Source organism: Gordionus sp. m RMFG-2023, chromosome 2 (assembly GCF_954871325.1).
Source record: "Gordionus sp. m RMFG-2023 chromosome 2, tfGorSpeb1-WG-v2, whole genome shotgun sequence".
Lineage (NCBI taxonomy): Eukaryota > Metazoa > Nematomorpha > Gordioida > Chordodea > Parachordodidae > Gordionus > Gordionus sp. m RMFG-2023.
This window is the reverse complement of record NC_088776.1, coordinates 26,706,145-26,719,796: the sequence shown is the minus strand read 5'-3', so window position 1 is coordinate 26,719,796 and position 13,652 is coordinate 26,706,145. Positions and strand designations below refer to the sequence as shown.

The 13,652-nt window shown below is 24.6% G+C and overlaps 1 protein-coding gene across 2 annotated transcripts in view; it reads left to right on the top strand.

Annotated features, from left to right (window-relative positions):
- Positions 1–6,237: 6,237 nt before the first annotated feature.
- The window catches only part of LOC135925141 (protein flightless-1-like), a 102,878-nt gene continuing 95,463 nt past the window's right edge, over positions 6,238–13,652 (top strand). Inside the window, exons 1-6 of one of the 2 annotated variants that reach the window (XM_065460343.1) lie at positions 6,238–6,325; positions 6,368–6,478; positions 6,520–6,672; positions 6,719–6,804; positions 6,890–6,966; positions 13,390–13,474. In XM_065460343.1, the coding sequence (XP_065316415.1) occupies positions 6,266–6,325; positions 6,368–6,478; positions 6,520–6,672; positions 6,719–6,804; positions 6,890–6,966; positions 13,390–13,474 (572 nt within the window). In that variant the 5' untranslated portion in view covers positions 6,238–6,265. Of the gene's footprint in view, positions 6,326–6,367; positions 6,479–6,519; positions 6,673–6,718; positions 6,805–6,889; positions 6,967–13,389; positions 13,475–13,652 lie in introns of those variants that run through there. The other variant, XM_065460344.1, reaches the window with a different exon arrangement.

Here is a 13,652-nt window from a genome sequence, read left to right as displayed (position 1 = left end):
AAAATAACATTTATAGTGTTATATAGAGAAGAGGGGTTAGGAGGATGTGTGTAGAGGAGATATTTTTATTAGCTTAAAGTGATATTTACGAGAACAGGCAAATATCCGAGGGTTGGAATTTCCTATTGTCCCGATCCTCTGGCTATGCATGTGCCGCAGGAGTGTAAATAAATGACTGCACTAAAACGCACATGTAACTATAGTCTGCCAAATTATTTGTGGATTGTTTATCTTAGATTAACCCTCACCCCTGAATAAACTTATTAACCCAAATAATAAGATAGTCCAATTGTTGCACTGCTCTTTTATATAAGGAAAGGGAAAATCACGCAATATAACGGATGGAATAAAATATCTAGTCCGTAGTTAGATTTGGTTCCTTTGACTTCCATTCTCAGTATTATATAATGTAATTGTTGTAAAGTAACTTAAAAGTGTTAGATAAAACGTGACATAACAAGTAAAAGATTAGTTATTTTATGATAGGTTCAGCGGTGTAACTAAACTGAGAATTGGCAGGTAAACTGAGAATGGACAGGTAAACTGAGAATAGACAAGTAAAATTTATTTTTATTTTATAGCCTATCAATTTTATTTTAAAAATATAAATAAAATGTTTTTATTATGTAAATCAAATTTATCCATAATTAATTTTATCTAAATAAATAAAATAGAATATAGAAGAAACTTGTCCATAAATTAAAAATATGTATAGAACAGATATTTTACATAGAAAATATAACATACATAATAAATTTTAAAAACGATAAATATATATGGCGTATTATATTATAAATTTAATTTTTAATAAAAAATATAAATAATAGGAGCATAATTCTTTACTTTGGATTAATTTATTTGGTGCAAGCTATATAATCATAAAATGGAAAAAATTTTAAGTTTCCGTCATTATTTTTTGAGTTATGATGTCAATTCTCAGTTTAGTCAAAATATTTAAGATTTTTGGGATTTTAAAAATATTTTATTTATTTGACTCATAAATAAATGCAAAAAATAATGACGGAAACTTAAATTTTTTTTATTTTATGTTTATATGAGTAAGTTTACACAAAATGAGTCAAAAAATAAAATATTTTTAAAATCCTAAAAATCTAAAAAATTTTGACTAAACTGTGAGACATCATAACTCAAAAAATAATGAGTAAACTTAAAATTATTTTCATTTTATGTTTATATAAGTTAACAAAATGAGTCCAAAAAATAAATATTTTTATCTATAAAATTGAATAAACTGAAAATTAACATCATAACTCCAAAAATAATGATGGAAACTTAAAATTTTTTCATTTTATGATTATATAGCTTGTGCCAAATAAATTAATCCAAAGTAAAGAATTTTGCTCCTATTATTCATATTTTTTTTATTAAAAACTTAATATGTAATATATTACGCCATCTAACGTAAATATATTTATGAATTTTTAAATTTATTATGGGTGTTATATTTTTTATGAAACATATCTGTTCTGTAGGCATGACTAAAATACGCGTCCCCATAAACTACGAGTCCGTATGCGTCCCCGGTCAAAGGGGTTTAATTTATATAATATTAATAAAAAATCTTATTTAGCTTTATAAGATGAGTTAAAAAATGTTTTTTATGATTTAAAAAAAAATGATAACTTAATAAAATTTTTAAAGAATTATTTTTTTACATGAAAAAACTACGCGTCCCTACGCGTCCCCGGTCAAGATACAATTTTTTTAAAAAAATAAAAGCAGATTCATATTTAGCTCATTAAATGGATACAGAAAATGTTATTTGTTATTTTTAAAAAAAGTGGTTACTTAGTAAAATTTTTAAAAAATTATTTTTTTAAATGAAAAACTACGCTTCCCTACGCGTCCCCGGTCAAGATACATTTTTTTAAAAAAAATAAAAGCAGATTCATATTTAGCTCATTAAATGGATACAGAAATTGTTTTTTTTATTTAAAAAAAAAGTGGTAACTTAGTAAAATTTTTAAAATACTAATTTTTTACGTGAAAAAACTACGCGTCCCCGGTCAAGATACAATTTTTTTTTTTAAATAAAAGCAGATTCATATTTAGCTCATTAAATGGATACAGAAAATGTTTTTTTGATTTAAAAAAAAAGTGGTAACTTAGTAAAATTTTGAAAAAACACTTTTTTTCTTCATTTTTTGACTAAAATACGCGTCCCTACGCGTTCCCTGTCAAGATAGATTATTTTTATAAAAATGAATATAGAATCGTGTAAAGTTTATCAAGGAGATTCAGAAAATGGTATTAATAATTTTTTTTTTAAAAAATTTTATATTAAAAAAATTTCCAAGCCAGCTTTAAACACATAATAATGGTGGTAAAATTTTCTCAAACCTGCCAAGCGGCAGTGGTATCAAAATTATGATATTAATACTAGTTAAAAAATATTGATTAAATTAAGTTAATTTTAATAAATTAAATATATATGAAGAATTATAACAAAATATAAAGTTAAAGGCGGGCTGAATGGTAAGATCGTTTGCCTTCGTATCGTTAGATCCTAAGTTCGAATCCGTAGGAAAAAAAATATTTAAAAAAAAAATTTAACTTTACACTCTATAGTCTCCTTAAATTTTAAATACATTAAGGAGATAAGAAAACGTTCATTTCTTGATTACTACGATTATATATATCAGATGTAAATCATTAATATTCAATCCGCAAGATAGCGTTTATCAATTTAATATAATTTATAAAAATATTCTAACTTTTTTCTCATTCTAAATTATCAGTAAAAAAAATAGATAGGTTGAATAAATTTATTTTATTGTTTTCGAACTATTTAAATAAATATATTAAGAAAAAATAATAATTAAAGATTGAATCGATACTTACCTGCGAACAAACTTATGTTTTTTTTATCATCCTCAGGTTATTATTGCTATAAAATACACAAATTTCTTATAACTTTAAGACACTACATCTTCTTAATAAATTTAAAATAATTTATAAAAATATTCTAAATTTAATGCTCAATATAGTGAGGCCTGTTAGAGACAGACGGTCTCGCAGGTCGCGTAGCCCTTAGTGGCTATGGTACCAACTATTGGTACGGAGGAAGAGAATCTTCCTCGAGAGGCTCTCGACGTGCATCTGGATGCTATAGATGAGGTGGCGATCATATCGTCCTATTTTGTCAAGAGGGCCGTGCCCTAGAGTCTAATTCCACGGTGCCCTCTCGCCTATCTGCGCCGATTTCCATAATCCCCATCCCCGTATCGGCGCCGATTCCCATAATCCCTATCCCCGTATAGGCGCCGATATCCACAATGCCCATTCCCGTAACGGCGCCGACATTAAGTAACCAGGAACCATGTGTTGACTTGGCGTCGGATGTTTTTAGATTAGTTATTAATCCCAAGTCTAATAATGATCATCATACAGATGATGAATTATTAGATTATGGGGAGTAATTTTTTTTTTTTAAATTAATAAATTTTAAATTTTTTAAATCTAATATAATGGTTATATTTCAGGTTTAAAATTTTAAACCCGCTATATATCCATGGTCTTGGTTTTTTAAACTAAGACCTAAAAGCTTTTAAAAATGGTTTCCTCCACGTGGCTAAGAGCGGAAACATAAAAATGTGTAAATTAATAATTTCCAACTTTTTATGGCTAAAACCATCATAGAGAAAAAATTTCTTTAATTAATACAAAGTTAAATAGTTATTTATAAATTTTAATATTATTATCAAAATAATCATGCTTATTGAATAAATATTTTTAAAAATAATTATATAATTATTCAAGAAAACAGATATCGTCATCAAACATAATACACTATCAAACATTCGTAAGACGAAACCTTAGTCATATGATCCATTGGATAACGATTAAAATTTTAACAATAATCTTTAAAGACAACCGGGATAGAAACACCAATACTATTTTACAAAAAATTAACATTTATTTTTTTTAACCATATTATGCTTACTTTTTAATGTATAGGATATTATAAATGTTAATGTACTATAATTGTTTATTTTACTTATAGTTATTTTTTTTTATTATCAACTTTATTGATAATAATATCTTTTTTAAATTATACCATAAAAATATGTTATATAAATCATATTATATTTAATAAATGATATTTTAATTCAAATAATAAATGGTTTATAAATTATTTGTTTTATAAATTTGGTGAAATAAAATTAGTCTGTTTTAATTGACCATTTAAAAAATTAATTTAGTTTTAAAATTTTATGAAAGTTATTGAAAATAGAAGTAAGGAGGAAAAACATTATTCCCAATATATTAAGATTTTATAATATCCGTGCAAAAGTAAAAAATTTACTAAGTAGATGTAGTGTCTTAAAGTTATAAGAAATTTGTGTATTTTAGAGCAATAATAACCTGAGGATGATAAAAAAAACATAGGTTTGTTCGCAGGTAAGTATCGATTCAATCTTTAATTATTATTTTTTCTTAGTATATTTATTTAAATAGTTCCAAAACAATAAAATAAATTTATTCAACCTACCTATTTTTTTACTGATAATTTAGAATGAGAATAAAATTAGAATATTTTTATAAATTATATTAAATTGATAAATGCCATCTTGCGGATTGAATATTAACGATTTACATCTGATATATATAATCGTAGTAATCAAGAAATGAACGTTTTCTTATCTCCTAATGTATTTAAAATTTAAGGAGACTATATAATATAATGCTAAATTTTTTTTTTTTAATATTTTTTTTCGTACTCCAGGATTCAAACCTACTAACGATAGGAAGGCAAACGTTCTTACCATTCAGCCCCCCTTTAACTTTATATTTTGTTATAATTCTTCATAAATATTTGATTTATTAAAATTAACTTAATTTAATCAATATTTTTAACTATTATTAATATCATAATTTTGATACCACTATCGCTTGGCAGGCTTGAGAAAATTTTACCACCATAATTATGTGTATGAAGCTGACTTATAATTTTTTTAATATAAAATTTTTTTTAAAAATTTATTAATATCATTTTCTGAATCTTATTCATTTTTATAAAAGTAATCTATCTTGACCGGGGACGCGTAGGGACGCGTATTTTAGGGGAAAAAAAGTGTTTTTTCAAAATTTTACTAAGTTTCTACTTTTTTTTAAAATAAAAAAAACATTTTCTGTATCCATTTAATGAGCCAAATATAATTCTGCTTCTTTTTTTTAAAATGTATCTTGACGTTGGACGCGTAGGGACGCATAGTTTAGTCAAAAAAATTTTTTCGAAAATTAATTTTTTTAAAAAAAAAATTATAATACCATTTTCGGAATCTTCTTGAAAAACTATACACGATTCTATATTCATTTTTATAAAAATAATCTATCTTGACCGGGGACGCGTATTTTAGTCAAAAAATGAAGAAAAAAAGTGTTTTTTTTTAATTTTACTAAGTTACCACTTTTTTTAAAAATAAAAAAAAACATTTTCTGTATCCATTTAATGAGATAAATATGGATCTGCTTTTATTTTTTAAAAAAAATTGTATCTTGACCGGGGACGCGTAGTTTTTTCATGTAAAAATTAGTATTTTAAAAATTTTACTAAGTTACCACTTTTTTTTTAAATAAAAAAAAACATTTTCTGTTTCCATTTAATGAGCTAAATATGTATCTGCTTTTATTTTTTTTAAAAAAAATGTATCTTGACCGAGGACAAGTAGGGACGCGTAGTTTTTCATTTAAAAAAATTATTTTTTAAAAATTATACTAAGTTATCATTTTTTTTAAATCATAAAAAACATTTTTTATATTCATTTAATGAGCTAAATATGAATCTGCTTTGACTGGGGACGCGTAGGGACGCGTAGTTTTTTCATGTAAAATAAATAATATTTTAAAAATTTTACTGTTATCATATTTATTTTTAAATCATAAAAAACATTTTTTAACATCTTATAAATCTAAATAAGATTTTTTATTAATACATAAATTAAACCCATTTGACCGGGGACGCGTAGGGACGCGTAGTTGAGGACGTGTATTTTAGTCATGCCCCTGTTCTATACATATTTTAAATTTATGAACTACTCTTTCTTCCATATTCTATTTTATTTATTTAGATAATTTTAATTTTGGATAAATTTGATTTACATAATACAAATACATTATTTATATTTTTAAAATATAATTGATAGGCAACCTGTCTATTCTCAGTTTACCTGTCCATTCGCAGTTTATATGTCAATTATCAGTTTAGTTACACCCTAGGTTCAGTAAATTTATCAGGATAATTATGTCCACTGTAAATTTATTACCATTTGTTAGAGGTATTGATTTCTCTGGACAAGATTATGTTTACATTTTTTTATGGCTCGTATATAACTAAATCTTCTAGAAGAATAAAATATCTGATAAAATGTGTCATATGAAAGGTCTTCATTGGTTTAAAGCTTGTTCTTCAGAGTTAAATGAAGTTCCATCAGAATTGCTTAATCTTGATAAATTAGTAAATTATCAAGTTAATAAATATATTTATAAATCTTATAGGAAAATATTACACTGATTGATAACAATATAAAGGAAATACCTAATTGGTTGGGTAATAAAAACAATCTAAGATATTTAAATCTTAAAAAAAATTTACTATCTTACAAATCCTTTTCTCCTGAATTATTTTTGCTAAAAGACTTAACTGTTATTGTAATTTTGTTAAATTTACAATTTTTTAATCAATATTTATATATAGGACCTTAGTTATAATAATATAGAACATATACCTATTCAAATGTTAGAGGCACAGGGAATTCAAGTTTTAAATTTAAGCCATAACAAGTAAACAAAAAGTGAAATAAAAAAACATGTGTCATTATTTTTATTTAATTTGAGTAAAATTATATATTTATATAATATTAAAAAGAATCACAAAGATAGCAAATCATTTTTTTACAAGCCTTGTTGATCTTATTTATCTTGATATTGGTGGAAATTTGTTAGGTTTATTATGAATTTATTTTATATAATTCTAAACAAACAAATTTAATTGTTTGTTTATTATATTTGAAAATTGTTAAAGGATCTTGATCATAGATTTACAAAGCTTGGCGTGGCCCATCCAAAATTTTGGTCTGTCAATTAAAAAACAAATTATAACATGCCTGGTATGCTGGGCAAAATATTTAGTGGGCCTGGCCAGATTAGTATATATAGATTTTTCTAGCCTATAGATGGTTACAGTATATTCATAAAAATTCAGACAGGGCCTCACAAATCTATGTTTTTTTTTGTAAAAATAATATTCACCAGCTAGGGCATTAAAAAAATAAATATTATTTTTTAATTTTAAGCTATTTTGATTTTTTTTTTTAAGATCTTTATATTTATTCATAATCATTATTACAATTTTAAATAAAATAAAATATACTTATTACTTTGTATTTTAATAAATGTCTAATTGAAATACTAAATCTATAAATAATATAGTAAATTTACAATACATGATAAATCAAATATAAATGATTTATAAAACCATTGTTAAATAGATAGTCATAGGTATAAGTGCCTTAATTGATATTAGGGAAAAAATGGATACAGATAAGAAAATATTGATGGCCAGAAATTTTCTACAAAAAAATATATGGACTGGGGTTGATTTTTCATAAAATTTTAAAGGGCCAAGCCTGATGGGCCAGGCCACGCAAATTAAAAAAACTATAATAACTTGTGCAAAAATTATTAATGGGCCAGATCTATAATCTTGATAAGTATTTAATACCTTATGTATTAGTAGTATTAGTGATGTTTTTAAAATTTCAATGTATCATAGACTAGAGCAGATCAATTTCACCCAAAGTCTAGTCAACATTTATTTATATATTTTAAATATAATATTATTGAATACAAAGTAAATTATTTATTGTTGCCAATTTAAGATATCTAGATATTTTACATTCGTGACAAGGATGGAATGCAAAATTAATTATAAAGTTAAAAAGTAATTTGAAAATATATTAATAAAAATAATAATCAAACAAGAGATAAACCAAAATATAAATGAAAATCAAGAAACCATAATAAAATAAAATTGTCCAAATGATCAAAAAATAGCAGATTCTAACCATTTTTAGAATTTTTAATCAATCATATAATAGCCAAATAATCTATTACTTTATTGAATCCTTTAATTGTATAATATTGTAATTTTGTAAAATCAGATAAATCATAATCTGGTTAAACATTCATTTCTTACAAAGAGAAAAATCTTCTGATTATAATCCATTGACTTGGAAAACATCAATATATAAATAAAATACAAATCTGTCACTTGTAAAGACCAAGGCCTTAGCCAGGAATTTCTTGCTGGGTATCTAACTGTTTACTTGTGGGCAGGGTAATATTTTTTTGAAATAAAACAAATAGTTTGAATTAAATGTTATATTCTGGTTATTTTTTTCATGAGCTAAGGAAATACTAAATTATAGAGCTCTTTTTAGTGTAATGAAGCTCTTTTTAGTGTAGAGAATGAGACCTCACAAGAAGCCAGTATTGCTCTAATTGGCATTTATACAATTCTTTGAATGCAAGATGATATTTTTTTATACATAATATTTGCGATATTTTTAAAATCATATGTTTCTTTAACTCTGCGACTAATAATCCTTTTGCTATTTCTTTTCTTTCCACGTTTAAGTCTAATAATTATTCTAATGGGGCTATTTTATCTGATATAAAATAATAGATGTCAAGGGGGGGGGGAATTATAATCATTTTGTGTAACTATCTGAAAAACGATCTGCAATACAATAATTTAATAATAATTCTTTTTCAAAGAATTGTAATCTTGATAATTTTTGAGGATGAGATTTTCAGCCATAATTCTTATCAAATTAAAAGAATTATCATTTTTTTTAATATTAATTATATGGAATTAATACAATTTTTGGCACCGACTCTATTAATACTTACTGACTGTAGATTAGTGGATCTATTGTTATTACTTCATAAATTTTAATTGATAGTATAAATGACATTATATTGTCAATTAATGTCATTTATATTAACTAGTGTTGTTAAAGTAACTAGTTAAGTAACCTGTAACTAGTTACATTTTTGCTAAAAAATAACTGTAACTAGTTATATTTTAAAAATTGTAACTGTAACTAGTTATATTTTTTAAATGTAACTGACAAAAGTAACTAGTTACTTCTAAAAATATGTATGTATAAATCTAAATAATATATTCAAATAATTAATTTTATTTTTAATATGTAACTTGATTTTTTATTAAAAGAATATTAAAATTATAATTAATATACTATAACTTTATAAAAATGTATAATTAAAAGAAGAGAAATAAAAAAAAATAAAAAAATATATTTAGGTTTGGTCGGCGGGGCTTAATGACCCATGTATAGATATACAGTTGGATCGATAAATTTATTAATATCTTTGTTTTAGATAGAAGCATCACATGTGATTGAAAGTAACCTTTGCCCTATTATTTTGAATAATTTTAGGGCTTGGGGTCCAAATGATCCACAGGTGTCTGAGACTACCCGAACAAACAGATTATTAAGATGGCTATATTTATTTTTTGTATTTTTAGTTTAGTGATGGAATTAATAGTAAAAGATCTGACAAAACGATCTACACATATATAATTCCAAGTGAGGGGTAAACCTTGGTTCCAAGGGACTAGCTTTGTGCTAAATTAATTTTAAATTAAATTTAAAATTTTGTTTAAATGTCTGATTGTGTTCGCAAAGGCTATGTCGAAATAGATTTTCTTTTCTTAAATTGTTACATTGCTGTGTTTTATAATTTTGTAACCAAATTCAAAAAATAAACCTAATTTTTAATATTATATTTCCTTACAAATTTAGCACAATATTTTCCATATTCACAAGTTGCTGGCAATATTTATACTCTGGAATTTCATAAGTTATAAATGTATTTTTTTTAAATTTTACTAAATTAGAGTATAAAACTTTGTATAAGGAAAGACAAAGATTTAGATTATTTTGGAATTAAATAATTTTTGTATAAAATGCTAAATTAGTCATATATACTTGCTAAAAAGACAAAGACTATGAAAGAAAAACAAAATATTATAATGCAGATAATATCATTTCCTTCAACAAAAGATTAATCAAATAACCTTCATTCTATAGGCTAAATTTAATTTTTTTGAAAATTGGGGAATTATCTAGGGTATTTGTCATGGTCCTCTTGTTTAGAATTTTTTTGCCTTCCAAAAAAATAGGTAAATTCTATGATCTAAAGTGTTTTCCAAATTATACAATAGGATGCATGCTTATATAATTAAATAAAAAATAAATTATCTAATACCCTTCCCTTATTATTCTTATTATCACAATTTTCTTGACAAAAAAAAACTCCAATATTATACAGTTCAATTAACATTAAAAAATATATTTTTGCAATGAGTTTAAAATAATTTGCAACAACTGTATATATAAATATCATATTTGCAAATATTTGAGTGAAAAAAATCATTAATTCTTAATACATAACCTGAAACCCATTTTTAGAATTAATAAACCATTTTAAAATTCATAAGAACCAAAAAGTTACTTATAATGTAACTGTAACTAATAACTAGTAACATTTATAAAAATATAACTAGTAACTGTAACTAGTTATATTTTTACCAATGTAACTAGTAACTCTAACTAGTTATGTCTCAAAAGTAACTTTAAAAACACTAATATTAATGCATTGAGATAAGGGACCAGAGGCTTCGACGTATCATGATACATGAGTTTTAGAAGAGTAAAATAATACTTCACCTAGATTGTCCTAAATAATACAAGATGTTCCTAAATGACCTGTCCACCTCTGGTCTAAAAATCTGCTATGGCCTGCTTATTTATAGGATACATTAAAACCCTAGAAAAATTATACACTGCATATGAATTAGATACATTAAAAAATACAATATTATTTTACCAAGATACTTATTTTTGAAGCAGGGTTTGTATTCCTCCATTTTGGTCAGACATGATGTTGCACCATAATATGCCTGGCTTATTACATTAGATGAATTAATATTTTATTCATTAAGTAGCTTTAAAATACAATTAATGATGCTTTCAGCAGAAAGACATTAAATTAATGATTCCTATTAAATTTTCTTAAATTTTTCTACAAAATAACGAGTATAATTATGCTCAGGTTTAACCTAATCCATCTTTTGTCTCATCAACCTTAAGACAATAAAAAGGCATCTCATTTATATTATATTTCTCTGAGATATATTTCAGCACCATATCTGCTCTGCTATAGTTATACTCCATTATGAATTTGAAGTGATGTATATTGTGCCGTTTGGATATTCATTTCATAATTTTATTTAATTCAAGATCTTTTTGGGTGGTGTATGAAAACATTATGTAAATAGTCCAGAAGAATAAATTATGTTTTCATCTTTTGCAGCAACCTTAATTTTTATAGAACTTGCCCCACAAAAAGGTAGCTCCTGTATGCTAAGAAGTAGCATCAAATCAAATATTGATTTAAGATGATAACGATTACGGTTAATTTGCTGTCTTACCAGAATTGTTGTTATCACAGTATCCTATTTTAATTAAAAATTTTATCATGCCATTTTGTTATTGATTTTAAATGAGCTTTCATTTTATAGCAGTCACTTCTTTACAGCTAAAGCATTTTTCCTATAAGCTGAATTCCTTTTGTCCAAATTCATAGCTTGGGTGACTAATGGGTGAATGTATATTTATTTTTATATATAGGTATGTTCTTGTTTATTAATTTGTATAAATTAAATAATATTTATTTAAAAATTTTGTTGTATTTTATTTTTAATTGTTATTTATTATATAAAATTTAATAACTAATAAAAAAAATTAAATTTAGGGCCCGGAAAAATTTTAGCGGCCATTTTTCAGGGGCAAAATTTTTTCGATGGGCCAGGTTTGTGTGCCAAAATTATTATTTTTTGGGGAAGGGGATGTTTGCCCCCCCTCTCTGGGTCCCCCCGTGGCTACGGCCCTTCACCTGACAGATACAACACAGATGTTATTCCAAATCTACGGAAATACGTATATTATTAAATTGTATTCTGGAGATGATTCATGCTCTGAGTGTGATGAATTCAAAAATAATAATTTTTAATTAATTTATATATAAATTAATCGAAAAATTAGAAAGAACCGATTCATTAATTATTAAAATGTAATAAATATGGAAAATAGGATTTCATATTAATACAAAAAAATTTTCAAAAGCATGCGAATATAGATTTACGTGAAAAGATATTTTCATATCGAAAATGAATTAATATTATCACAAATATATTAAAGTTTGTGATTATCACGAAACACAAAAACGCATTTTCTCCACTGAATTACACCGCAAATGCGTTATCAATAATGCAATGTGGCGAAGATGACATTTTTATATTTATAGACCTTTAGACAAACCAGGTAAATCTATAAAAATAGGCTCGAAATCAGGATTAGGCCTAGAAAAAATATAGAATGGCGAGGGGTTTTTAAAATAAAATTTAGAAAAAAATTCTAAGGAATAAATTAGAAATTTCTCTAATATTAAAATAAAATAATGTCTAATTTTTATTTAACTATAAAAATGCGTTTAATTATATTTTTCGATTAAAATCGGACACGCTAAGCGCACTCCTAAGATATAAATTTGGATATTTTGGGTTAATATGGGGCATAAATTAATAAACTTTTTATCTTTTATAAACATTAAGTCAAAAAATAATTGGGCCTCAGAATATTGTATATTGTTTGATACAATCAGCTTTAGTTAATGATGGAGTTAAAATGTAATTAATTTTGGTGTTAATGGAGGGAAAAAGTTATATTTACAAGGAGACTAGGGTAGTATTTTAAAAAATATAAAAATATCCCTAAAAAATCTAAGCTAAGAAATGTTTATATAAGGAGCCCATCTTGGATATTAAACCGTTATAAAAGCTAATTAAAAACATCCTCTCATATATATTCATTTTATCAATTGTTATGATTTATCTTTTTTAAATTTTAATTTAAACAGCTCTATACAAGTTTGGATTTTAAAAAATCTCATCTTTAAAAGCCTCACCAGGCCTGGATTTAAAAAAAAAGTCTTGAGTTGAATTTTTAATTATAAGCCAATACCAGATTTTTATAAAATTTTGTTTATTTTGCCTCCGAGTTTTTAAAAATTATGCTGATTCTATAAATGGATTTAAAATAAAATTGAAATTTTATAAAAAACGATTGAATACTAAAGTTACGTGATTTTACACAACTCAATTGTATAATTTATATCATTTAAACTTATTTTAACATATTCGGCCCAGCCGAGGTTTGTAATCTTTTGCTGTTGCAGATCCCTAATTACTTATTTATATATTTTAATAAACTCATTTAGAGACACTACCTCCTCATCTACGACGATTAAATAGTATACAAACCTTGATTTTGGACGATAATCCTATGGCAAATTTTCAATTTAGGTTCGTTTTATGGATTATAATGAAAATTTAATAATAGTTTAGGATAAGACCCATTTATTAATATATAAATATTTCCAATAAAATACAAATTAATCATATATATTTAGAAAATATGTAAAAAATAGATTATATTTCTTTATTATCATATTATTCTGATACCCAACTATGATTGCTATAC